Here is a 24,003-nt window from a genome sequence, read left to right as displayed (position 1 = left end):
TGTCGACTGTTAGCTATTTCAAAGTGAAGGGATTTAGCACTCAAAACAAATTGGGCAAGTTTGTTTGCCTGTTTTTACTGCTAACTCAAATGAATTCAAAACAGGGAATAATTCAAGAAAACACATAACATGTTCCAGACAGCCCCCAAACGTAGGGAAAGCCCAGCACCTATGTAGTGACTAGGGTTAGATTTAAGCACCAAGCTTTTTAAAATTTATGTATTTTATGCACATTCTCCAGAGTCATTATATATTCCTAAAATTGCAGGTGTTGGTATATTGATTTGGGAAGAACAATACAACTTTTACAGGGAACTTTATGCTCTATTAGGAACCAAAGACGGGTCTTTTTAATGGAGGGCCTGAGTGTTGCTTCCAAGCAGGAATTAATATTGACGGGAAAACCTGAATCCAGGAGCAATGGCTGTGTTCTGACACTTTCCAAAAACATACATTAACAGGATGTCCTTGAGATTGAAAAAACTTTGTCCCATATGCCTGGCAGAAGCCTTCACACCTGGTCCTCCAGGCGAATTATATTTATAGTCCTTCCACTCAAAAGCAGGACAGAGCCAAAATATCCTGCTCACTACCAAAATACACGTCTTTGCTCAAGTCAGGAAATCAGAAATTCAGGGTTCAGAAGTAAGGCACACTTTTCGGATGAGACTGTCCCCTGGAATTTCACATACGCTTTGCTTTTCAGGAGCAAATGTGGACTTGAGGGAAGCTTTCTCCCCCACCCCCACTTCCATCTCGTGCAATTTAATACCATCCTTGCCAGGAACCTTAACCTCGTCATTTTAAAAAATGAGTTATCCGTGACCCAGGGTGAACTTGCTGAGTGTAGGTACAGCAGAGGAAATTCTAGACTCTGTGAGCGTCCTGGCCTTGTCCAGCGCAAGGCCTTCGTGAACACTGGTCAGTGCGTGGCCCTGCCCACCTGCGCGCCAACACTCGCAGCGTGCCTGGCCCACCCGCCTTGACCTCGGACGCGCTGTCCCGCCTGCGCTGGGCCCAGCATCCCGGCCTTCCCCAGCAGGCAAGCCAAGCCCGCTAGCTCCCGGCTGCGGTCCTCCCACCCTCTCCGTTTTTCCAGATTTCTCCCCACTCATCCTCTCTCATCCCCACCGCGCCCACCTCCACTCCCGCCCTCTGTCGGTCCCTCACTTTCCTCCCGCCGCAGTCCCTCTTTGCCGTGACCTCTTTCCTTAACTCTGCAGGCCTGAAAGAAGGTCACACACGCACGCCCACGCCCACACTCCACGCGCCTCGTCCCAAACAAACCCATACACATTGTCCTTTGTTCCCTTTCTTGGCCACTTTCCCTGTCGCTTCCTCCCAGCCCGTCCTGATTTGCTCCCCCAGAAGTACGTTTTTGTCTCCCCGCTGCCCCGGCGCTCCCCTTTTGATTTATTAGGGCTCCCAGGTTGGCGCAGATTCCTTTTTCTTCCCCTCCATCCCATCCTCCCTTCTGGTCCTCCTTTCCACAGTGGGAGTGCGTGCTGCTGCTCCTCTGTCGGCTCCTAAGTGCCCCGCCCCGTCCCCTCTCCTTTTCGCTCTCCGGGGCTTTTTCTCCAGCTCCCTACTCTTCGGCCAGCCAGCCTCTGCTTCCCTCCCCTGCCTCGTTTCTCGTCGCCCCTGCGCGCTCCCCCCGGCGCTCGCCCGAGCGCTGTGCTCGCTCCTGGATCGCCAGCCGCGCAGCCGGGCTCGGCCGGCCGCCCGCGCGCCGCTGTGCAGTGGAGTTTGGTGGAATCTCTGCTGACGTCACGTCACTCCCCACACGGAGTAGGAGCGGAGGGAAGAGAGAGGGATGAGAGGGAGGGAGCGGAGAGAGCGTGCGAGACCGAGCGAGAAAGCTGGAGAGGAGCAGAAAGAAACTGCCAGTGACGGCTAGATTTCGGAGGCCCCGGTGCCCCCGTGGACTCCTTCGGAACTTGGCACCCTCAGGAGATCTGCAGTCTTCTCAGGCCCGGCTTTCGGGCGCTTGCGGTGCAGCCGGAGCCTCGGCTCGCTGGAAATCGCCCCGGGAAGCAGTGGGACGCGGAGACAGCAGCTCTCTCCCGGTAGCCGGTAAGTGGAGGCCATCTATCCCGCAGGGATGTGAGATAATGCGAGTCTGGAAATTTGTTCCACTTCGGAGAATCTTCACCGTAGGTGATTTGTGGCTCTTGGGACTGCGTTCCGCCCAAGGTAACGCAGTTGGCAAACAGATCTTGCAAAGCCCTGTTCCTTTCGTCCCCTGCCACAGACACTAACAATCTACGGGGTGCTGAAGTCGAGTGGGAAGCCAGACCAGGGCTGGCATTTAAAACGAGGTATCTTCCCTTAAATCTCGGTGCCAACACTGCAGGAACAAATCCTCAGGCCAAGGATTAGCATTCTCAAGATAAAGGGCTGGGTACAAAGTTTCAGCTACTGGAAGATTAGCCCCCTTCCCATTGTTATCCATTGGGGAAAAAAAAGATTCCATCTATACTGGCAGTTAGCAACCTCTCAGGCCCAAGCGAATTACCTGGGAGCCAGGCCTGGATGCCAAGCTCGCACCGTTTCTTTGGATTATAACTCCTTTAAATTGATCACCAGTCAGCTCCAATCTTGCACTTCGGGAGATACATTTTAAATGGATGCAGAGAACTATTTTCCAACTGGAGATTAAGAAAAAATTTCGATTCTAAACCTCAAAAATGTTCCTCTTTTCCAATTTAATCACTTTACTTTCTTAAGCAATTTAGAAATCGAACTATCATAGAGTGGTGTGATTTCTTTTTACTCTTTTGTGTGAGTATTGTCTTATTCAAGTACCCTAAATGGAGAAAACTTTTACTATTATGAATTTAAATATCAGGAATTCATACATTCTAAAATATGAAAAAATTAATCTGATATAAAGAAATTTCCTTGCATTCCTTTTAGTCCATTAATCAAAACCAGAGATGCTGCTATCATACAAAATATCACTTTGGAAAAATCCATCTAAAATTCAAATACCAATAATATCAAGGAAACAAAGCACATAACCAAAATAAGTGGAAGGTTTCTGTTGACGTTACATGAAATAAGCATAAAGAATGTCAATTATCAAACTTTCCCTAAAAAATTAGTCACTTTATTTGTGGAATGTTTTACTTTAACTCAGCAAAACTACGCTTAAATTATTTAGGTGCTTTGTTCCTTAAGTTGATCCTGTTTGTCTTCAAATGTTCCTAAAGCACTGATATTAATTAGTTTTAAAGAAGGCTTACACTTGGTAAAATACAGAGCTGCATTGAGTAGTATTTTAATTTCCTTAAATAATTACCCACTACAAATTAATTTACTGGCTAATTGCACAATTTAGTTCATTTAAAACACATGTTCCTGTGCTGTTTATTTTTAAACAGTCCATTAAAGATTTTGTGATGGGGTAACAATGTGAGTGAAAAGGGGAGTAATGTGAAAGGATTTGGAATTATTCAAATGATATTTTTTCTGCACTTCCATTCCTGTGGCAGTCATCAGAAATTATTTTTAAGCAAATTGTTTCATTTCTTCGGGCTTGCCTGCCTGCTTTGCCATGGTTCCGTGTCCTCCATTAGCCATGTAGTGCTTTTTAGCATGCTCACAATAAAAAACCCAAGTTGGCAAAAACAAGATTCCTTGGCATAAACATTCCAACCAGAACATGAACTTTGGGGGTGAGAACTACCTCCCCTCAGGAAAAGTCTCCCGTCTCAATTTGTGAGATTAGCCATTGAAGCCAGTCCCGAAGTCTGGCAGCCAAATTTGTCACAGAAGACCTGCCTTGACAGGGTAAGTTTAAGGAGCAGCAGGCGGGAATTGGAGGCCTCTTTTTTCAAAATTATCTTTCCCCAGTTATTTAGACTCAGTTCTTGTAGTAGGCCTGGTCATTAAATCGAAGCATAAAAATGTAGGTCTCAAGGCTCATTTTGATTACAAAATAAATCCCCAAGTCACAAGGACATGTAGGAGTGAGTTAAGGAACACGCCTTGACCTTCTTTTCAGCCCTTAGAGTGGAGCTCTATGAGTTCTTGAAGATTTGTTTTGTATTGCTTTGTTTGGTCTTCAGCACTGAAGCAAGGGGGAGTGAGGGGGAAGAATGTGTAATAATTGACTGACTACACCGAGCAACCCAATCTTTTTCTTTTGTATATTTCATTCTTTTAAAAAAAAATAAAAAAAATAAAAACTATTTGCAGTTACCATCTGCAGCGCTCCGGCTACCGGCTAATAATGCAGCCAGTTCAGACGTATAAAAAAAAAAAGATTATCGAAATGATGATGACATGCAAATTTCCTCTGAAATTATCATAAGTAAACATTTGAAGTCTGGACTAATAAAATCCCATCTGTGTTACTTCATATCGAGTTAGTAGAAAGCTGTGATAATGAATTTTGTAATATCTCACGAACAGACATCTCAATCAGAGACTAATCCTGTGATTTTACTGCAGAATCACTAAATCTGGAGCCGCCAAACTGCTACTTCTGGGCCCACGGGCCCACAAGGATCGAATCGGCAGAGTCCCCGCCCGCGTTCTCGCTAGCGGGTGGGGGAACAGCCTGAAGGTCCCCACCCTGGATCCCCATGCCACAGCGCCGGGAAGCCCCTCCTGTAGGTAGCGACCTTGGCCAGAGGGCCACCAGGGCCCTGCTCCCTACAAGAGAGGCCGAGACGCAGAGAAGCGAGACTCAGGCCAGAGGCAGGGCCGCAGCTCCCTGCCCCGCCTCTGTGCCTCCGCCAACCCGGCAACGCCTGCTCCCACCCGGATCCCTGCACCCGCGCGAACTGGGCCCTCCAGTCGCCAGCATACCCTGGTTAGCGTGGAGAGAGGCGCTGAGAACGAAGGGGCCTAGGGAGCCCTGGACCTTCTTTTCTTCTGTCTTTAAAGCAGCCGCGGTTCTTCTACCCACCCGGTGGAGCCTCTCAAGACCCACCTCTCCCGGCTTGCCTGTGGCAGAGTAGGGGGAGAGCGTTAAATACTTGGCTCGCTGCTTTGTGGTTGAAAATGTGAAAAAGATTTAGCTTGCCCGGGAGAGAAAGGGGGAGAACCGGGTAGCAGTTATCCCAGAGCTACTTCTCCGTTCTTGGTGGGCAGGAAACCCTCCAAGAACGTTTGCCCTGCACTCCCCAGTCTCGCTCAGTCCACCGGGTTTCTCTCCTTTGCGATCTTAAATCATACTTTAGGGTAAATAAATGGCTGGGTGAGTATGTCCAGGAGAAAATGTGGCCAAATATGGAAAAGTGGCTCCTGATAGATGAGAGGCCCGAAGTCAGCAGGCTCCTGCAACACCCTAAGCCAAGAGCCCGTTCGTTTCAGAATTAAAGAAAACCGAGGGAAATGGCTGTCTAGTGCAGGGGCACGTTGGCTCTGCCGTTCTACAAATGTTTACTGAGATCCAAGTAATGCACAAGCACTGAAGGGTGGACGTCGCACACACCTTCCCAAAGATAAAAGTCCTCTCCACGCACCCGTTCCCGCTGCCATCGCGTTCCAATGGCTTCTTAATCCCGGTACCGAGATTCGTGAAAGTAGGTCCACAGCCTCCCCAGCACATTGTAGCTTTATAGGCCTCTAACCTCTGGGGCCTCTGGGGCCACTCTGGAGGGAGATCCCCTCTTGATAAACGCCTAGATGTTTTGGGCCCGAGGCTAGGGTGCAGACGCTGCTGGACAGCCAGAGGCTGTCAGGTCGAAAAAGCACGCCTGAAGCCTAGCACAAACTAGGCACCTAGCAGCCTATGGGCAGTCTTATCTGAGCCCTGCGCACTCGACGGCCGCCTCTTCTCACAGCTTTCCTTCTTTTTCGTTTTGCAGATAACGGGGAATGGAGACCAACTGCCGCAAACTGGTGTCGGCGTGTGTGCAATTAGGTAAGAGGCCCTTTCTGCTGCCCGGGTCACGGACGGGAGACCGCGCCACGCGAGGGCGGCAACAGGGCACCGGCCCTGCCGCGAGGCCCCGGCGAGGGGCGCTTCCCCGAGGGGTCAGCCTGGGCAGGAAGGAAATCAAAACCAAATCGCCAGTGGTCTCTGCCTGTGGCGAGACGGTGGACAAGGAAGCAGCGATGCGCTGCGTACCGAAGCCCCCCAGCCTACTCCTCCCGGCTGGAATCGCTGGCAGCCGGGGAGGGGAGGCGCAGAGAGAGTACGGCATCCTGCCGCGGGTTGCCAGAGGGTCCGGGGGACAGAGGTGCTCTTTCCTCTAACTGGATCTTTGCTCTTTGTTCCTCTTTCTCCTCTGTCCTGCCCCGCGCCTCCTCCTCCTCCCGTCCCCGGCTCCTTTCGGCCGCGGCTCTGGACGCCTCTCTCCGCACGTGGTGCGGGCGGGCGCGTGGCCCAGGCGTGCAGCCGGCGGCGGTTGAATGTCTCTTCTCCAAAGACTCCGAAATCAAAAAGGTCGAGTTCACGGACTCTCCTGAGAGTCGAAAAGAGGCAGCCAGCAGCAAGCTCTTCCCGCGGCAGCATCCTGGCGCCAATGGTAAGGCCGGGAGGGAAGCGCAGGCTGCGCGCTGGGCACCCGCCTCCGGGACTCCGGGCCTCGGACGAAGCTCAAGTAGGCGAGGCCGCCAGACCTGGCGCGCCTGCTGCTTGAACTTAGAAACTCGGCCTCTGGGTGGGACGGGAAGCAGCCGTCCCAGGGACGTTAATTCCTTTCCCCAAATTATACTGCACTCCTGAGACCCAACACCTCTCCCTGTCGCTCGCTCCCTGTGGTCTGATCCCCTACGCACGCTCCAGCAAACCTCAGCGCCTTGGTTGGCGTGGAAAAGTGGTGCAACAGCGACCTCTGTCGCTCGTCATATCCCACTACGCGCAGCACCACCCGGACCCACTCAGTCCCTCAGGCTCTCAGCCATGCCCCACCCAGGCTTGTGGGTGCGCGGTTTATCGCGGGAGGCAAACACGGGAAACTTGAGTTGGCGAAGGTTTGCTTTGGCTGGTTGGGGGAGGGTCAGAGGGCTGACAACATCCCTGCAGAGCTGGAGGGCAGCAACTGTGCTTAGCAGCCCAGGGTAGAAAGGAGGCTTGCCCCTGTCGGTGCGAACCTGTCTGAAGTACTGGTTGCCAGGCCTTGGGTTTTGGTGTTGTCGTTGCTTGATTGGCTGGTTTCTCTCTGGAGGAGTCGGGGGATATTGCCAGGGGAGGTCTACAGGCTTACGCGAAAAGTTAAAACGTCTCCAACCTACGGCACAGGCCTTTGCTGAAATGAAACTTGTTCTGTAGGTGTGCGTGCGTGTGTGTGTGTGTGTGTGTGTGTGTGTGTGTAAGCCATGGAGGGAGGAAGACGCCTTTCTTTTAAAATATATGAAAAAAAAAAAAAAAAAAAAACACCTCAAATTTACCCTTCCTCTGTTTTCCTCGTTTCCCCGGCTCCATGGTAAATAAGTGCCTGACCTTAGGAAGCTGTTGACCTTTGATAGTGTGAGCAGATAAAGCCCCCCACAGCCCTCGGCTCCTAACCCCCTCATTCCGGATTAAAGTGTAAGAATACAAATGTAATATGGGATGGGGGTGGGATTTGGGGACTCCGGCCAAGAAAACAAACCGTATTACTAAGAAGAAAACAAAGGCCTTGCATTGGGCTTTCCCCGTGAATCGGAGAGAAAGGTCATTTGTTGAAACGAAGTGTCTAAAGCGATCTGGAGCTTCACGCCCGGACACCACACTACAACCGCCAGTCGCCCTGCTGGGCCAGTTAAACGCTCACTTGTTCGGGATTAACCCCATGGGGTTAAATGGGGGCAATGCCGAGATAACGTCGGGTGATTTCTGTCATTTAGATTGTGTTAAATTCTTCTTCTGTTTGATAATCGATAGTAAAAATAAATTATTAGACCGTAGTATGTTTGGGATATGGTTAAATATCAAGAGCAGCGATGACTTCTTGGGAGAATCCTTTGTGCGGGCTCAGCCCTGGCTCCTGCCAGAAGAGAGGAGCTCCCCAATCTCGCCTCGCGCGTGGCGGGCCCGCAGTCGAAAAGCCGAGGCTGGCATTTCTTGTTGTGCTGGGAGCCGGAGAGACGCAAAACGTCTCCTCCGTCCCCCAGTCCCCATCTCAGGTTTCCTAGACCTGGGGAATACATTCTGAGGACAGGTGGGGAAGCCTGTGGTGAGATGGGGTCCTCCTAGGTGAGCAGGAAGCGGCTAAGAGCCGAGGAGTCCTGTTTGCTCCAGTCACAGGCTGGGCAGGCGCCCATGGTCTTTCGCTTTTGATAATTAGCAAATAAAAAACTAGAAATAACGAATGATTGCTTTCTTAATCATTACTTTCAGGACCGCATTATTTTAGTGCACGTGAAAGGCTCTTCTCCTACACTCAATATGTCTGTTTTCTACTTTTGTACCAAAAAGAAAAATTGCTGCCCAAACACGTTTACTGCCATTAACTAAGAAAAAGGCATGTAATGGGAAGAAATGCTGAAAATCTTGATTTAATTGGCTATTAAGGAACTAGTAGACCACAAAAAATCACAAATGAGTGGGCAAAACTCCAGCACTGCTGAAGGAAAGGTTGACAGTTGACAGAGTAACTATCCTTCTCTGATTATAAGTTAACTTATGGAATATGCAAAGTTCTGGCTAGAGCCTGCTTGTAAAACAAAAAGATTTATTTCTTGTATATTTTTAAGGGTTTTTTTTTTTAAAGAAAGAAAAGAAAAGAAAAAACGTTTACAATGACACAATTTTTAAAGGGCCGCGATAGTCTATAACGATACCCTCTCCGCCTCTGCCCCCCCGCCCCCAAAACCCCCATAACACCGTGTTCTCGTTAAAGAATAAACGTTCCGTATAGGCAGAGTTCACTCCTAAGCAGTCCAGGCTCTGCCTTCTTTCCCAAGTAAGTCCCAAGTCCCCTTGATACCCATTGGGCAGATGCCTAGCCTGGATAGGACCCCGAATGGGGGTGGGAGGGATCACGAGAGCGACTGGAGACCCCTAAAAGCCAGAGGTTTGAGAGAGGGTGGGCGCAGCGAGCAGGAAATGGTGGAGAAGCCGGCTGAGAACGTCCCCCTAGAGCAGAGAGGCCTTTCTTTGACTTTTCTTGCTTTGGAGGTCCTTGAAAGGTATCTTCTTTTTGTGGAACTCATAAAATGATCTTCACCTTCAGGAGGAGGACGGACTGACTCTCCCCTATAATGGCTCAAAAAGTTTCAGGGCAGCGGCTCTGGGTTCTGTGCTGAAATCGGACTGCGCTGCAGCCCCTTTGGACCTGACGCCCGGCTTTGCGTCCCGACAAGGGGCGGGTGCTTCCCCCGGCCTCCCTTAGGAACGCATTAATTGTTAAATAGTTTTGGCCGGGTATATGGGCTGAGTGTCGGACCCAAGGCTCTGATGTGCGCAGGCTTCCTCCCTCTGGGAGGTGAGCTCCACGGTCCTTTATGGCACCCCTAGCCGCGACACACACCTTTACACGCGGCAGCAGCTGGGCCCCAACCTTCTTCGGAGGACCTGGGATAACCCTGGCCGCCAGGACCGCCGCAGACCCCTCTCCGCCGCCCTGCCCCCGCGCCTCTCATTCAATCAGCAAATGTTTGCGGAGCACATACTACGTGGACTCCTAATGTACCCCCGAAAGCAAATAATCCAATTTTCCTCGCCGTTATGAAGCGATTTTAATCCTGACACGGACACCAGCGAGATCAGCCCAGACCATCTCTAGCAAAACGTAAAATGGTGGTGCGTGGGGTGGTGAGCAAGGCCCTGAGCCTTGTCGGAAAGAAGGGGTTGTGTAGAGAAGGGTGGAGAACTCTAACTGTGGTTAGCCCGGAAGGAACAGGTGCTTGCCGAAGGGGGCATGAGGCTTGAGGAAAAAGCAACGGGATAGGGGTAAGGAGAGTTTTCCATTTTCTTTTCCCCGCCCGACCTCCGCCATCCCATTTCCCCCCAGCCAAATCTGCAGCTCACTGGCAGAAGCCGCCCCACCGCTTTGTGGGTTTTCACCACCAGGGGAAATTGTACAAATTGCCCGAAGGTAGTCAGTCCCCGCGGATCCCTACCCGCTAAGGTGGTCTTTGCAGGTTGCGTTCCTCGCTGCCGACTCGGTACACAAAGTTTCTTAAGGCTGGTTGGGCTGTAACTCCGCACCGCCCGCTGTTAATATATGCAGCAGTTGTTAGAGCGGCTCGGGGGAAAAGGAAATGTATAACGAAAGCTTATTCGTGAGCAGGAATATACTAATGGAACAATCTGATGTCTTCTTAATCCTATGTAAAAAGCTTTGTCGTCTTCCTAATATTGACTGAATGGGTAATTAATGGCTCTTCATCTAGGCGAATACCCTGTAATCCAAGATAGGCAAAAGACAACAAGCCCAAGGTAGAAGACAAAAGGCCCAACTGCAGCGGCGTTTGCCCGCCTCCTACCCCCCAGGGTCTCTGATTGGGAAAGTTTTCTCTCCGGGGAGAAAAACGCAGGAGTGGGAGAATACATACCTACCGTTTCGGGGCTAGACTTCCCCACAGCGCCTGACTACCCAGCTCAGTTTTCTGTTACTCTGTCTTTCCACCTCTAGTCCTTCTCCCTGCAGTTTTTTTCTTCTTAACTCCTCTAGGAAGACCCCCTACCACCAGTGCCATGATGATCCTAATCACCTTTCCTCCCCAAACCCCACATCTTTCACTTCAGCAACCCGTGAGGCTCTTTTCTGATCCTGGAGGAGATTTCTTTCTTTTAGAACCCAATGCATAGAGTCTTTGAGAACTAAAGTAGTTGGGTAGAGGAAGGAAGAAATTAATAGAAAGGGAGAGCGCATAGAGAATTGTGTGTGTGTGTTTAAGAATGATCAGGAATAACAGAGTCAACTTTTTTGTGAGGATCTGACAGGAAGAGTGTCCAAGACTCTACCAGCATGTTTTTAACAGGCTGACATTTTAATTTAAACCTTTAGAAGTAATATATTACTTGGGTTACTACAATGAGGTGTGTTCCCGTTTTTTTATTTTTTTATTATTATTATTATTATTTTTTTTTTTTGGTCAGCTGACAGCTTTTAAAATATTATTTCACTAGGGAAATAAAAGCTTCATCTCAGATTATAGGTGGGTATTTTTGGATTTATGTGATTTATGGTCACCATGACGACTAATGCTAAGTGTTAGCTACCAGCATGTCTGGGAGAGAGAAAACAGAAAGAAGGGAGAGCAAGAGAAATAGAAAAGGGAGGTGGACATGAGCTGGAGAGGGAAGGAAAGAGAAAAAGAGGAAGACAGATGAGTGTTTAATCCAACTGTTGTTTAAAAAGTGGTGGGGGGACTTCGTTTAGCCCCTTGCCACGTCCTTCTATCCAGGCCTGGATATCTATGCTTGATTTCATATTCCACCCTCCCTTCCCCTTCTCCCAACCCATGTACTATACCATTCTCTTTATTTTACTTAGTTGGGTGAGTAGTTGCTTTCTGGAGATTCAGTGAGGGCCTAGGAAAACTGTAGCGGTAACGTGCAAATGTGAGGAAGTATTAACAACATGTTGGTTTAGTGATTCTAGCAAATGCCCCCTCCTCTAATCCCTCTCTCTTCTATTCCCCAGGCCAGTGTGAGGTGGGAACTCCCACTGCCATCTGAACACTGTTACCCCAGCTAGTTACCGCAAATCTCAAATGGTTGAACAGCTAGAGCTGTGGGATGGAAAGATGGGTACCATTTGCAAGGACCTAAAGAGGGTGGCTGTTGCTCAATATGTCTACAGACTTCTAATTCAGAAAATAAGCTTCCCCTTTTAACAAGCCAGAGCTTTTTAAATTCCATTTAGGAAATGGGGGAAGGACAGCTCCAGTGAAGCCTTTAATTTCTGGGTTCTTTGGTTCCATGGCTCTGAGGGCTAGTGGGTAGTGGACTGTTTTCTGCTTGGTTTGTGTGCAGAGAAAAGCCAGGTAGTGGAGGTTGTGGGGCACTTCTCAAGCAGGGGGCAAGGTCTCCATCTGACCTCTGTGCCTTACCAGGAGCTCATACACTCACGCCCATCACGTGGCTCCAAGCTGAGGCCAGGCGGGCCTCGTCCTTGAGCTGGCTTGGGCCAGGCAGGACTCCCATACCTCTAAGGCCTGACAGCTCAAGGAGATATCTAATTAAGCCATCTTCCGGGTAAGCTCTGAGGACAGATTCTTTCCAAAAGTCAGAGATCACTTGGTTGAGTCCCAGGCCAGACCCAGGCCGTCGATATGGAGAGTTTGACTGCACAGCCCAACCACTCACCGCCATGGCCAGAGGGACTTTGCACAACTAACACTGAAAAGTGTGAAATTAAATAAGACTTTAAGACTGGTAATCGGTGGCAAATACCAGCACACAACATGGCTGACCCCGTGTCACACATTTCCCTCCTCTAGGGTCTTTCTTTGAAAGAATAAGCAAGAATCCTCAATTGAGACAACCACTGACGTCTCCGAGACTCCAAACCTCACACCTGCACTGGGCTTTCCTTCCTTGCCCCAGGAAGCCGTCCAGCACCTCCAGTTTCCCTGTAAGGATAGCGCTGATGTTTTCCACATTAGAAACTTCCGTGTTAAAGGCTGAACTCATAGTAATTTCTATAACCAATTCAGAAGAATTTAGTCAGAGGTCACAGTAGTGCTGGAATCCAAAATGCATAAGATTGCTTGACTTCTGGCCGCTTTCTCATCTATGCTCCCTATGCCTGTGCACCCACATGTCTTATGTAGATTAAATCTCCAAAATCAACCACCAGTATGCTATGGAGTTTTCGTTGGACAGCGTTTCTTAGTTCCCACCACACACCTCCTTTTCCTCATGTAGAGTTTTTATGCTGGTGTCCTGCCACACAGGGGGCCTGAGAGGAATGTCACCCAATCGCCGCCACTGCTCTGAGTGTGTAAAGTGATTAGGAGATTAGGAGAGTGTTGAAACTCCTGCTGGAAAAATGCAAAGAAAATCCTCACTTTGAGTCAGTTGTTTACAGAGCCCGTGTGTGTGTGTGTGTGTGTGTGTGTGTGTGTGTAATACAAAATGGATGTGAACATATATACAAATAGATATGGTTTTGGTTTTACTTTTATCTGAATTCTCTAGATAGTTGTCTTTATTCACCACTTGACTTCAATGGGTCCACACAAGTTAGGACTCCTTATCTTTTTAGGCATCTAAGCTGCTGGCTGATTCCTAGTGCTTCCAACATCTCCCATACTTTGGCACCACAAGGAGCAGTCACGTGCCCTTGGGTTTTTCAACCACTTTGGAGGCTGATTGAGGTCCTTCATACATGTATATTTGCTGTGATGAAAGTTCCATCCGTAGAGTGGAGCCCCCAGAGCTTAAATCAAAATTCTGTGGGTTTATGAAAGATGGGTTTAGAAATCTATATGGCTCTGTGGAGCTTCTCGGCTTTCTAAAATAAGGCATTTTGAAAAACACCCAGGCTTCCAAAAATATTTGCAGCTCTGCGGTTTGATTGAAAAACAGGGAGGTGGGAAGGGGGGTAGTATATACTAACTACAGTAGAGATTTTTTCATTCTTTAATGTGATGGAGTCCCTTCATGAAATGAAACTTTAAGGGGCATGGTATTGTGGGGACCACAGCTATGCTGAGGTTTAAAAGAAGAAACTGGAATATGATTAGTAAACACATTGGGCAGAAAAGAGCTGGATTCTTATTGACTTAGTTATAGGTCATTGGCTGGCAGTGCAATGGGAGGAAATATTTACTTTACACATATACTTTATGATCTTGGGGGAATTAGAGGAAATTCAATAAGAAAATGGCTAGAAACATTTAAGACCCTTATTTAAAAGACTTAAGCAAATTAGAGTCTTATCAGATTAAAAACCACTACAAATGTAAGAGCATTGTCTTCAGTGAAACGCTGTGGGGTCTGAGAAGGAGATTCTCCGCCAAATCTCAGGGATAAAATGCGTCATTTAAGCACCAGATAATGAGCAGAATGTAAATTAATTTAACCTTCTTTACCAACAGGCTGCTGGTGTAATGTGTATAATTTAGTGATAAGATTGCAAGACCTAATATAGCTAGATGTATGAGCCTTAGCTAATGCAAACCTGTCACATGAGGATGTGTTCCACTCTGAGCAGGTGTCTGTATGTGTGGAATGGGGTAACATGGAATAAAAGGTTAAAAGCAGAAATGCTGATTTAAAGCTTACTATGAAGAAAGTTCTCCCTTGCAACTAAATTCTTAAGGTGGGATGATACTGGTGAAGAAAGACCGAAAAACAATTCTCATTTTGGTCTTTGGACTGCGAGTTTAAAATGGGGAGGAGTTGCAGATAGGGTTTGGGGGTGGGCAGGGCAAAACAGAGACACATAAGTTGCAAATATATTTGTAGTCTGCTTCAGCCACTTTGTTCCACACTGAATAGTTTCCCAATCTTGTGAACAAGGACAAGGAGGGGGTGTTTTAAAGATACTTCATGCTGGCATTGCAAATCATTGACTGTAATGTCAAACAAATACACATTCAGAGACGATAACACTTAACTCAACAATAAAACCATCGCCAATGCAGAGACCCAGGGGAGACTAGTTTGTCCGCTCCAGTTGGCCTAAGCTAGGGGACAAAAGGACTTTCAAAAATTATTTTGAATATATTTAGATTTCTTTAATTTCTTTGGAAATTAGATTTACTTGGAAACAATGCTATATAAAGAGTTGATGTCTTCGAAGGTGATTTTTTTTGCGTTTATATTAATAAATAACACTTTGATTTTCCTAGTTGGGGAGCTGTTCTAGGCTTTTCGCTCTTAGTCCACACCCACCACCTCCGCCTGCTTTGACATTAAGGGCTCAAGACAGCTTTGAGCTCACTGGGAAAAGAAAATGACTGTTAAAAATTATCCTTGAAATTGGTTGTTTGGCAACATTCTTAATTGTATGGAAATTCATTAAGGCATATTTTATAGATAATTAGGTAAAGATTGTTGATTCTACAGGCTTTATGGATTTGACTCTGACTGATAATAAAGCAAACAGGAGAGTCGAATTTAAAGCGTGGCTCTCTAGGGTTAGGACGAGCTTAATACAGTGCACAAAGAATTTGAAAGATCTAGGTTATGTGTCTTAATCAACGTTAAGTAGAATGGATAAGCTTTCAGCATTTTGAAAACGCTGGGTTAGGGTTTCTATTCTATTGTGTGTTTTCTGTCTGGGGACTAATAAACATCACAGAGAACGTGATCCGAGGCGACTTTTTATTCTTGTATAAATCCAGAGTGAACCACCCAACAGTTGTTCGTTTAAAGTCAAGGTAATTTTCTTTTGACGGGTCCATTTACTTCTCGATTTCTAATTTATTAGCCTGCGTTTTCAGGGCTCTGTCTTCTTTGCAATTAAAGTAAAGCTTCTTCAGATTAGCGCGGCATTCACTTGACAGGCTGTTTGGAAAATTTAAGATCGGAGAGGTGATTTGTTGCTGTTTTTCAAATTTTCTCGTTCTAAGTAGCATGTCTCCTTTTAATAAGGGGTAGATGATTAGAAATGGTTGTAGCGAGACACAAAGAGGGGGTGTCTTGTTGAGCCTTGTACCTTTCAGACCTTGACCTTTCCACTGTCTTCTCCCAAGTCTCCGACTCCTAGCCTCATCTCTTCACCTTTGGGTTCGGACTAAAAGCCGGATCGCCTTGGGCTGGGCAGGAGCAGAATTCCCAGGAGCTTGCGCGTGTAGACCGGGTGGGCACCGGGAGGCATTAGCCAGGCCCCGCACTGCTGATAGGTGCAGGCAGGACAGTTCCTCCGCCGCGGCTCGGGGCGTTCTGATTGGTGCGGAGCCACGTCACTCCCACCCCGCGAAGGGTCTGGGAGGAGGCGGAGGCGGAGAGGGCTGGGGAGGGCCGCGGCCGAGTGACGTCTCGGCACCAGGAAGCCCGCCTCTGGGTTTAAGATGTTGGGCCAACAGGGAAGCGCGGCGCCGCAGATCTGGTCCGTCGCTCGCCGGGGTGCCTGGAGCTGAGCTGCGGCGAGGCCCGGCCCCCGTTCGACCGCCCGAGGGGTGCGCTTGTGCGCGCTGCGGAGGGTGCGCTCCGAGGGCAGAGCCCTTGCTGCCGCGGCTGCCGCCACCGCGGGGGATCTAATATCAGCTACCTGTCCCTGTCACTCTTGACACTTCGCTGTCAGGGCTGCAGCGCGGGGGGCGGGCAGAGCGCGGTCGGCGTTAGCTTTCCTCATTGGAGGGGTTCTTGTGGGAGGGAGGAGGGAAAAAGGGGGTCTTTGCCCACTCTTGTTTCGCTTTGGAGCTTGGAACCCTGCTCCCTAAAGACGCTTCGAGTGGTGCCCTCCTGCCCACATCCCCATGTCTTCGCTTGCCCGCTGACTTTCGGCCTCCGGACTTTTTCGCGTGAGCCTTCCGGAGGAGACGGAGGCGTCTTGGCTTGAGGACTCGGCGGGGGTTGCGTCCCCTGGCTCTGCCCGCAGTGGGGATCTCCGCGCCTGGAGCGCAACCCGAAGCGGGCAGCGGCGGCTGCGGGGGCTCGGCGGGGCAGCAGCCCGGGACTGGCAGAGCGGCGCGCTCCCTCGTCCATGAACTGCATGAAAGGCCCGCTGCACTTGGAGCACCGAGCAGCGGGGACCAAGCTGTCGGCCGTCTCCTCATCCTCCTCCTGTCACTATCCCCAGCCGTTAGCCATGGCTTCGGTTCTGGCTCCCGGTCAGCCCCGCTCCCTGGACTCCTCCAAGCACAGGCTGGAGGTGCACACCATCTCCGACACCTCCAGCCCGGAGGCCGCAGGTAAGGCGCCGCGCCGCCCCGCGGACAGTCCAGCTCAGCTGCCCCGCGCCACCGCTCCTCCTCGCCCCAGGGAAGGCAGCCCCTCCTGGGGGAGGCGTGGTGGGAGTGGTCGTTCGCCTGGCTCCCCGCAGAACTTCCGGGAGCCGGAATTCTGACGACGACCCAGCGTCCCTTTAGTTCTCCCTAGATCGCCCGGCTCCCGGGGGCGCTAACGGCGCGAGCAATTCTGCCGCCCTCTCTAATCCTACCCGGGCCTCCCTTCTGTTTCCAGGGTCACAAAAATCCCAGCATCTCCATTCCAGGACCTTCAGAGGTCGCCCCACCTCTGTCCCTGTTTTCTCTCGGCTTTCATCTCCTGAGGAGCTCCGCTCGTTAGGAAACTGTCTGAAACTACTCAGAAATGCCCCTTGAGAAGAGGCGCTTTTTTTTTTCCCCCAGAAAGGGCTGGCGAATTGGGTGCCCATCCGAATCCCCACACCTTCTTTTCCTAGCCTTCCCAAACCGCATCGAAATCTGAGCTTTCTGCGAGGGGGGAGGGGGGTCTGTAAACCGCTCGAGTGTGCGTCCCAGGAGATTTGGTGTGTCTGCTCAGAGGTGTATAAATATACTTGAAAGCAGAGGCTATAAAAATGAATGTGCCGCTGCAGTGAGATAAACATGTAAATAAAACGTGAGGCGCTGGGGGAGGGGAGGAGATGGGGCGCGAACACCCACACTCGCGCCTGCACACCCCACAGGCGCAGCGCTCCTCGTGGCCCGGAGCCGCAGCGAGCACCCTCCTCCAGCGCCAGGCAGCCCAGCTCTTCCATGGCTTCTGCCGCCGGTCCAATTGGAGTTTGCGGGTTGCAGGTGGGCATGCTGACTGGGAAACTGTGTGTTTCGTTTTCAGAGAAAGATAAGAGCCAGCAGGGGAAGAATGAGGACGTGGGAGCCGAGGACCCGTCCAAGAAGAAGCGGCAAAGGCGGCAGCGGACTCACTTTACCAGCCAGCAGCTCCAGGAGCTGGAGGCCACTTTCCAGAGGAACCGCTACCCGGACATGTCCACACGCGAAGAAATCGCTGTATGGACCAACCTTACGGAAGCTCGAGTCCGGGTAGGAGCCAGCGCGGAGCCTGGGAGGGATAGGGGGAGGACATTGTGGAGGTGCAGGCCAAATAGACCAGGAGGGAGTGTGGAGGCAGCGCTGCCCTGCAGGGCACCGGTGGGGCGCAGGTTTGCAAAGGCAGAAGGCCTCGCTGCTGCTGGGTTGCAAAAGAACAACTCCCTTTCTGAGGCCGACAGGACTCCCGGCCTGGCTCAGGCTCCCAGAGCGGCACCCGCTCACTGCCCCGCCTTCCTGCGACCTTACGAGCTGGGCCGCGTGGGTAGTCCCCTGAACAAGGCATTGTGATCCTGGCTTGCAGTTGCCACGCGAGAGCTAATAAAATCCCTACCAGGTCAAGAGCCGCAAACAGGCTCCAACCTGCGCGCGTTTAACAAGGAAGACCCGCCAGAGACACGCAAGAGTTGGCCCTCCCTGGGAAACCTTTGCGCTAGGCCTGGCCCAGCTTTTTCCCTCCTGGGTTCTCGCTTCTTAACACCTTTTTTATGGTTTTTTTCAGCCATTCGGGTCTCTCCCACACACCCTATTCCCTGGTTTTGTGATCTCCAGGAGCAAAGTTTTAATACACAACTACTAGTCCTCTTAGAAAGAGAAAGAAAAAAAGAAAAAAGACTTTTCAGTTTGGTTTATTTATCTTCTCTCAGGAGTTGAACTCTGGAGATTGAAACTCACACCCCTCCTCTAAATTATAATCATAATTTTGTAAAAAAAAAAAAAAAAAAAAAAAAAAAGGCTTACCTTAACTTTGAAGCAAATCTGTACTTTATGGATTGGCAAAAATGAGCTTAAATAAATTACCCAATAGCAACGTCCTGGTTTATGCTGGTCGGTGGAAGATTCCAAATTTGTTAGGATTCTGGAAGCAGAAAACAGAATCAAGCAAATCAAGCAGGATTCAGAGGCTTTGTTGTTTAAAAAAAAAAAAAAAAAAAAAAAAAAAAAAAGTAAGTGCTCTGGGTAGAAAAATTAAGTCCCGGTTGGAGCAGAAAAAGCAAAAAGAAGACAATGATAAAAAGAATAAAGACCATCATGTGCTCCCAAATCAAAGGGAATGAAGACGCTCTCTGTGTGGCGTTTGTGCAAGGCATAAGGCTATGCTGGTGGATAAAAGAGCCGGGAAGAAGTTGAAAATGGTTTTAGTTTAACTGCCCAAAGCCAGCGCTGGGTCCCGGGCGGCGTGGTTTTGTGCAAGGTCAGTCTTTCATTAGCCCTCTTGCGCATCGGGGGAACTGGCCTCTCACGTACTCTTCTTGCCTGGGCAAAGTTTAGATGGCCTAGGGTAGAAATGGCAAGTAATTAAAATAAAGACATAGTCTATGGGTTTTCTGGGATCCTTGGATCCTCCCACCCTTGCGCTATACCGAAGCTCCTCCCTAGTGCTCTGTTGCCGCGGCGCTGGGCTCTCCTTGCAGCTGCCTCTCCTTCCAGGGCGGCTGCTTGCCGAGCCAAGTGGGAGTGAGACATGCTTTTTATAGCAGTCGGGTGCAAAGAGGAAGGGGGATAAAAAGGAAATTGAGAATGAAAGGAAAAAGAGAAAAAGCGGATTAAGCTGCTGGGCCCGGCGGAGATGTGTAATGTGAAACATCAACGGTGTCAGCTTGGAGATCTCAGGCCAGGCCTCCCTCCAATACACAAAAGCCGCCGTCTGGGGCGACTGGCGGGCCCGATGTGGATTGGGAGCGGGGTTGTGGCGGGGCCACCGGACTCGGGTGGGGGCCGGCCAGCCTGGGCGGCCGCCTGCAAAGCCAAACGACCAGGCTGAGCCAGGCGCGCGCGGGCCAGGCCTGTGGTAGGCGGAGGGTGAGAAGGGGCAGAGCTAAGGGAAGGGGGAATTGCAGAACTACCCGTTCCGGGTTCCCGGGGTTTAATATGCCAAGCTCCTGGAGTTAAGGAGCTGATGGGAAGGTGGTCTTTTGCTTTTTATTTGGTTGTTTTGCTAGGCCAGAAAGGGTGTCGGCGGCCTAGTCCCTGTTGGGGAAGCACTTACCAGGGGGTGGCGGACGACAGTGGAGGTCAGGGAAGGGAGAGAGGAGTTGTGATGGAGAAAGAGCAGTCCTCTGGTGCCCTTCCAGCCCCCTCTCCTCATCTGTGGGTCTGTGGCTTTGGAATGGAAGCAGGTTTGCAAGGTGCCCCAGGAGGGGTTGGGCGAAAAGCCTGCTGTCCGCGTTTGTTTTACAGCGAGTGTTTTGGGACCTAAAGAAAAGCCTGGCTGGTCAGGTGGTCCGCAGGCTTCCATGCGTTCAGCTGGGGTTTGTGGCGTAACTCCGAGTCCCAGCTCGCAGGCCAGAGCCGACCAGGTCTCCCACGCTTGGCGGAGACCCGAGTAACCGAAAGCTGGCCTTAGTAGCTTGGAGTGCACAGCGGTGCAGCGAAGGGAGGCCGCCAGTGTGTGTGAGCGCGCTAGCGCGTGTGTATCGGGGAAAGAGGAGGGTTGGCCTCCTATGGAAGTTTTATTAATCTGGACTGTGGCATCTGTTTGCTCCCTTGCCTCAACCGCCCCCAGGTTTGGTTCAAGAATCGTCGGGCCAAATGGAGAAAGCGGGAGCGCAACCAGCAGGCCGAGCTATGCAAGAATGGCTTCGGGCCGCAGTTCAATGGGCTCATGCAGCCTTACGACGACATGTACCCGGGCTATTCCTACAACAACTGGGCCGCCAAGGGCCTTACGTCCGCCTCCCTGTCCACCAAGAGCTTTCCCTTTTTCAACTCTATGAACGTCAACCCCCTGTCATCGCAGAGCATGTTCTCCCCGCCCAACTCTATCTCGTCCATGAGCATGTCCTCCAGCATGGTGCCCTCAGCGGTGACGGGCGTCCCGGGCTCCAGCCTCAACAGCCTGAATAACTTGAACAACCTGAGCAGCCCGTCGCTGAATTCCGCGGTGCCGACGCCTGCCTGTCCTTACGCGCCACCGACTCCTCCATATGTTTATAGGGACACGTGTAACTCGAGCCTGGCCAGCCTGAGACTGAAAGCAAAGCAGCACTCCAGCTTCGGCTACGCCAGCGTGCAGAACCCGGCATCCAACCTGAGTGCTTGCCAGTACGCAGTGGACCGGCCTGTGTGAGCCGCACCCACAGCGCCGGGATCCTAGGACCGTGCCGGATGGGGCAACTCCGCCCTTGAAAGACTGGGAATTAATGCTAGAAGGTCGTGGGCACTAAAGAAAGGGAGAGAAAGTGAAGATATATAGAGAAAAGGAAACCACTGAATCAAAGCGAGAGCTCCTTTGATTTCAAAGGGATGTCCTCAGTGTCTGACATCTTTCACTACAAGTATTTCCAACAGTTGCAAGGACACACACACAAACAAATGTTTGACTGGATATGACATTTTAACATTACTATAAGCTTGTTATTTTTTAAGTTTAGCATTGTTAACATTTAAATGACTGAAAGGATGTATATATATCGAAATGTCAAATTAATTTTATAAAAGCAGTTGTTAGTAATATCACAACAGTGTTTTTAAAGGTTAGGCTTTAAAATAAAGCATGTTATACAGAAGCGATTAGGATTTTTCGCTTGCGAGCAAGGGAATGTATATACTAAATGCCACACTGTATGTTTCTAACATATTATTATTATAAAAAATGTGTGAATATTCAGTTTTAGAATAGTTTCTCTGGTGGATGCAATGATGTTTCTGAAACTGCTATGTACAACCTACCCTGTGTATAACATTTCGTACAATATTATTGTTTTACTTTTCAGCAAATATGAAAAAAATGTGTTTTATTTCATGGGAGTAAAATATACTGCATACAAATTGGTCTGGATTCTTTCTGCCCTCCTCTGTCACTAACTTGGCCAGGGCATCTCAGTCACTGCTTCCTAAACAAACCAGTTCTCTCTGCCTGCCTAGTTAAACATACAAAGCAGCAGTCCTTATTTAAATGTGGTAGAAATAAACTATAGCCATTCATCAGAAACTGAAAAGAAAAAAGGCATTCCCAGGGAGGAAAAAAAAAAAAAAAAAAAAGACTGCAAAATCTAATCTTGTCTCTCAGATTTTTCTTTGGCTTAAACTCAGAGGATTCTATTATTGCTAGCAAATAATATTAGAAAGAAAAAAGGAGAAAGAAATGTAGCAAGTACATCAGCTTGGAATGACTCTCAAGTTTACTCCTCTAGGGGGAAACCCACACCTCTAGCAAATTGTTCTGGAGAAATATTTGTGCAGGTATGCATGATGTACAGTTTATATACATTTCTCTCAGGAGGAATACATCTATAATAAATTTACAAGGAAACACCTCCAATTCAAAATATTTAGGCCTCCACGTTTATCTTTCAGGCTTAAGTAGAGAGATCCTTCATGTTATATTACATTACTATTTCCAAATCCTTTGGAGACATTAAAAGAAACAAAGACGATTTCTAATAACTACAGCCCTTCAGTTTCTCAAAGAGCCCAGGGGTTGAGAGGTTAGAGTGGAGTTTCCTGAGTCTTGTCGAGCAATATGTAGTTGAGGCAAAGGTCATGCTCCCGGTGTTTTGTTTTAAATAATATTGACCCATTAATTCTAAACCTGCTTGTTCCTGAAATTATACAGGATTATAGTTTGCAAACTGCAGGACAACGAAGCAAATCAAGATGAATTACAGGCCTGGCCCTCCCTCCCATCCTCTGACATCTAAACAGGGAATGAGTTCGGTGTGAGTGTTTAAATGAACTTTAAGCACCCGATCCTTCTTTATCGGCGATTTTCATCTTTTAAAAAATGTGAAATTTGATTTCATAACAAATAGAAGCAAATACCACTTAGTCCCAAAGAATTCCTCGTCGTGGCGCTAGCAGGACCTTTGTGGGGTTGGGGGGAGGCATGTGTTGAGATCTTTTGTTATTCTTATCAACACTGCGCACACTCAGAGTGGGAGAGGACAAACACCACGCTGAGGAACTTAGAGCAAAAAGTAGCAGCCGATTTTCTGGAGCCGAGAATATCATTGTTTTCGCGCCTTAGTTGCTTTCGTCTGAATGAAACTTTACCTAGAAGCTTTTGGAGCTCAGACAGCGAGTCTTTGTTCTGGAAGAAACTGCTGCTGCCACTTAAAGAGATCGCAGATAATGTCCCCGATTTGAAATCAGTGCTCAAACGCACATTCACTTTCTTGTTTTCTTTCTTTTTAAAGCTCTGCCTCTGCCTCCGACTTGCGGAGGGATCACGCAGCCGTGGGGGGCAGATAAAAGCCCTTTGGACGAGGGTCACCTCGGTCCTTGTTGTTCACTTGAGAGCAGTGGAGAGGAAAACGGTCCCCACGGGCGGACTTTGGCTTCTGGAGCCGCAGAGCCCGTCTGTCCCGGCCTCTCCGCGCCTCCGCCTGGTAGGGGGCGGGGAGGGGCACCAGCGGGAAGGGAGGGAAGGAGCTAGAAGAGAGGATTTGGGGATAGGGGCTGGAAGCGCTAACGAGACCTGCCGGGAGGATTTGCGTCTCCTGCAGGTTGGTGAGTGATTTGGGAGCTCTGGGTAAAGGAGGTAGATCTTGGCCTAGTTTGGTTGCTGAAATAGAACAACGCGAGGAAATCAATCAATCTGCAGGAAACAAAAAATGGAAGTCGTGGTTTAGGAAGAATTGTCACTGCCCGACTTGAGTGGTGCAGGCTGGGGGCGGAGACTTGGGACCTAAGAAAGGCCATTTCTCTCACCTCAGCTCCTTTCCCTTGGACTTTCAAAAGGAATAATTTTACTCTCTCCCCCGTTCTGCCCCCACTCCCATCCCCGGTAGCCTGCAGGCCGCCTGCCCCTTTCCGCACCCCCTTTTCCTGTCCAGAGAAAGAAACCTAGCTCCCAGAGCCGGTGCAGTCAGTCCCCTCGCCCCTCCCACCCCTGCGCGGGTCCCCCTCCAGCCGTCGCTACATCCACCACCTCGGTTCCACTCAATCGATTTTTGCTGCATGTCAACACTTATTACCGGTGAGTGTGAGGGTATTTTTTCTCCTTCTCTAGGTCTCTTAATGATTTCTGAGCTAGTTGTGTATTAAAGTGCTTAAAGAAACCTTTAACGTAATCTATAGCATGAGCGCCAACCTACCCCGCTTGAGTGCAAAAATGGCGAGCTCGAGGTTGGACCGGGAGGAGCCCAGGCCTCCCTGGCCTCAGCCCACCGCCGCCCCGCTCCTTGAGCGCCCAGAGGTTCGCCAGACCTTGGGGCAGGAACCCCGCTCAGGCGATCCGCCGTCTAGGGGCTTTGTCCCCGCCAC

General features: G+C 49.6%; 1 protein-coding gene across 2 annotated transcripts; it reads left to right on the top strand.

Moving 5' to 3' along the window:
• The first annotated feature begins 1,800 nt into the window (after window positions 1-1,800).
• Window positions 1,801-21,583, top strand: PITX2 (paired like homeodomain 2). Of its 2 annotated transcripts, XM_003929453.2 has the most exons (5): window positions 1,801-2,073; window positions 5,820-5,875; window positions 6,345-6,482; window positions 17,585-17,790; window positions 20,303-21,583. In XM_003929453.2, exons 2-5 carry the CDS (start codon window positions 5,830-5,832, stop codon window positions 20,864-20,866), a joined length of 954 nt encoding a protein of 317 aa, XP_003929502.1. In that variant the 5' UTR covers window positions 1,801-2,073; window positions 5,820-5,829; the 3' UTR covers window positions 20,867-21,583. The 2 variants fall into 2 exon arrangements, with proteins under 2 accessions (XP_003929502.1, XP_003929503.1); XM_003929454.3 differs by lacking the exons at window positions 1,801-2,073; window positions 5,820-5,875; window positions 6,345-6,482 and adding an exon at window positions 15,804-16,695.
• Window positions 21,584-24,003: the final 2,420 nt, after the last annotated feature.

This window comes from Saimiri boliviensis, chromosome 3 (assembly GCF_048565385.1).
Source record: "Saimiri boliviensis isolate mSaiBol1 chromosome 3, mSaiBol1.pri, whole genome shotgun sequence".
NCBI classification, from domain to species: Eukaryota; Metazoa; Chordata; class Mammalia; order Primates; family Cebidae; genus Saimiri; species Saimiri boliviensis.
This window is presented reverse-complemented; position numbering and strand designations above follow the sequence as displayed.

What these genes read in the sequence shown, in the direction of transcription:
- PITX2 (XM_003929454.3), top strand. Translation starts at nt 16,488, where the DNA reads ATGAACTGCATGAAAGGCCCGCTGCACTTGGAGCACCGAGCAGCGGGG. An exon ending in CTCCAGCCCGGAGGCCGCAG is followed by an intron (nt 16,696 to 17,584) that starts GTAAGGCGCCGC and finishes TTTCGTTTTCAG; the next exon opens with AGAAAGATAAGAGCCAGCAG. An exon ending in TTACGGAAGCTCGAGTCCGG is followed by an intron (nt 17,791 to 20,302) that starts GTAGGAGCCAGC and finishes AACCGCCCCCAG; the next exon opens with GTTTGGTTCAAGAATCGTCG.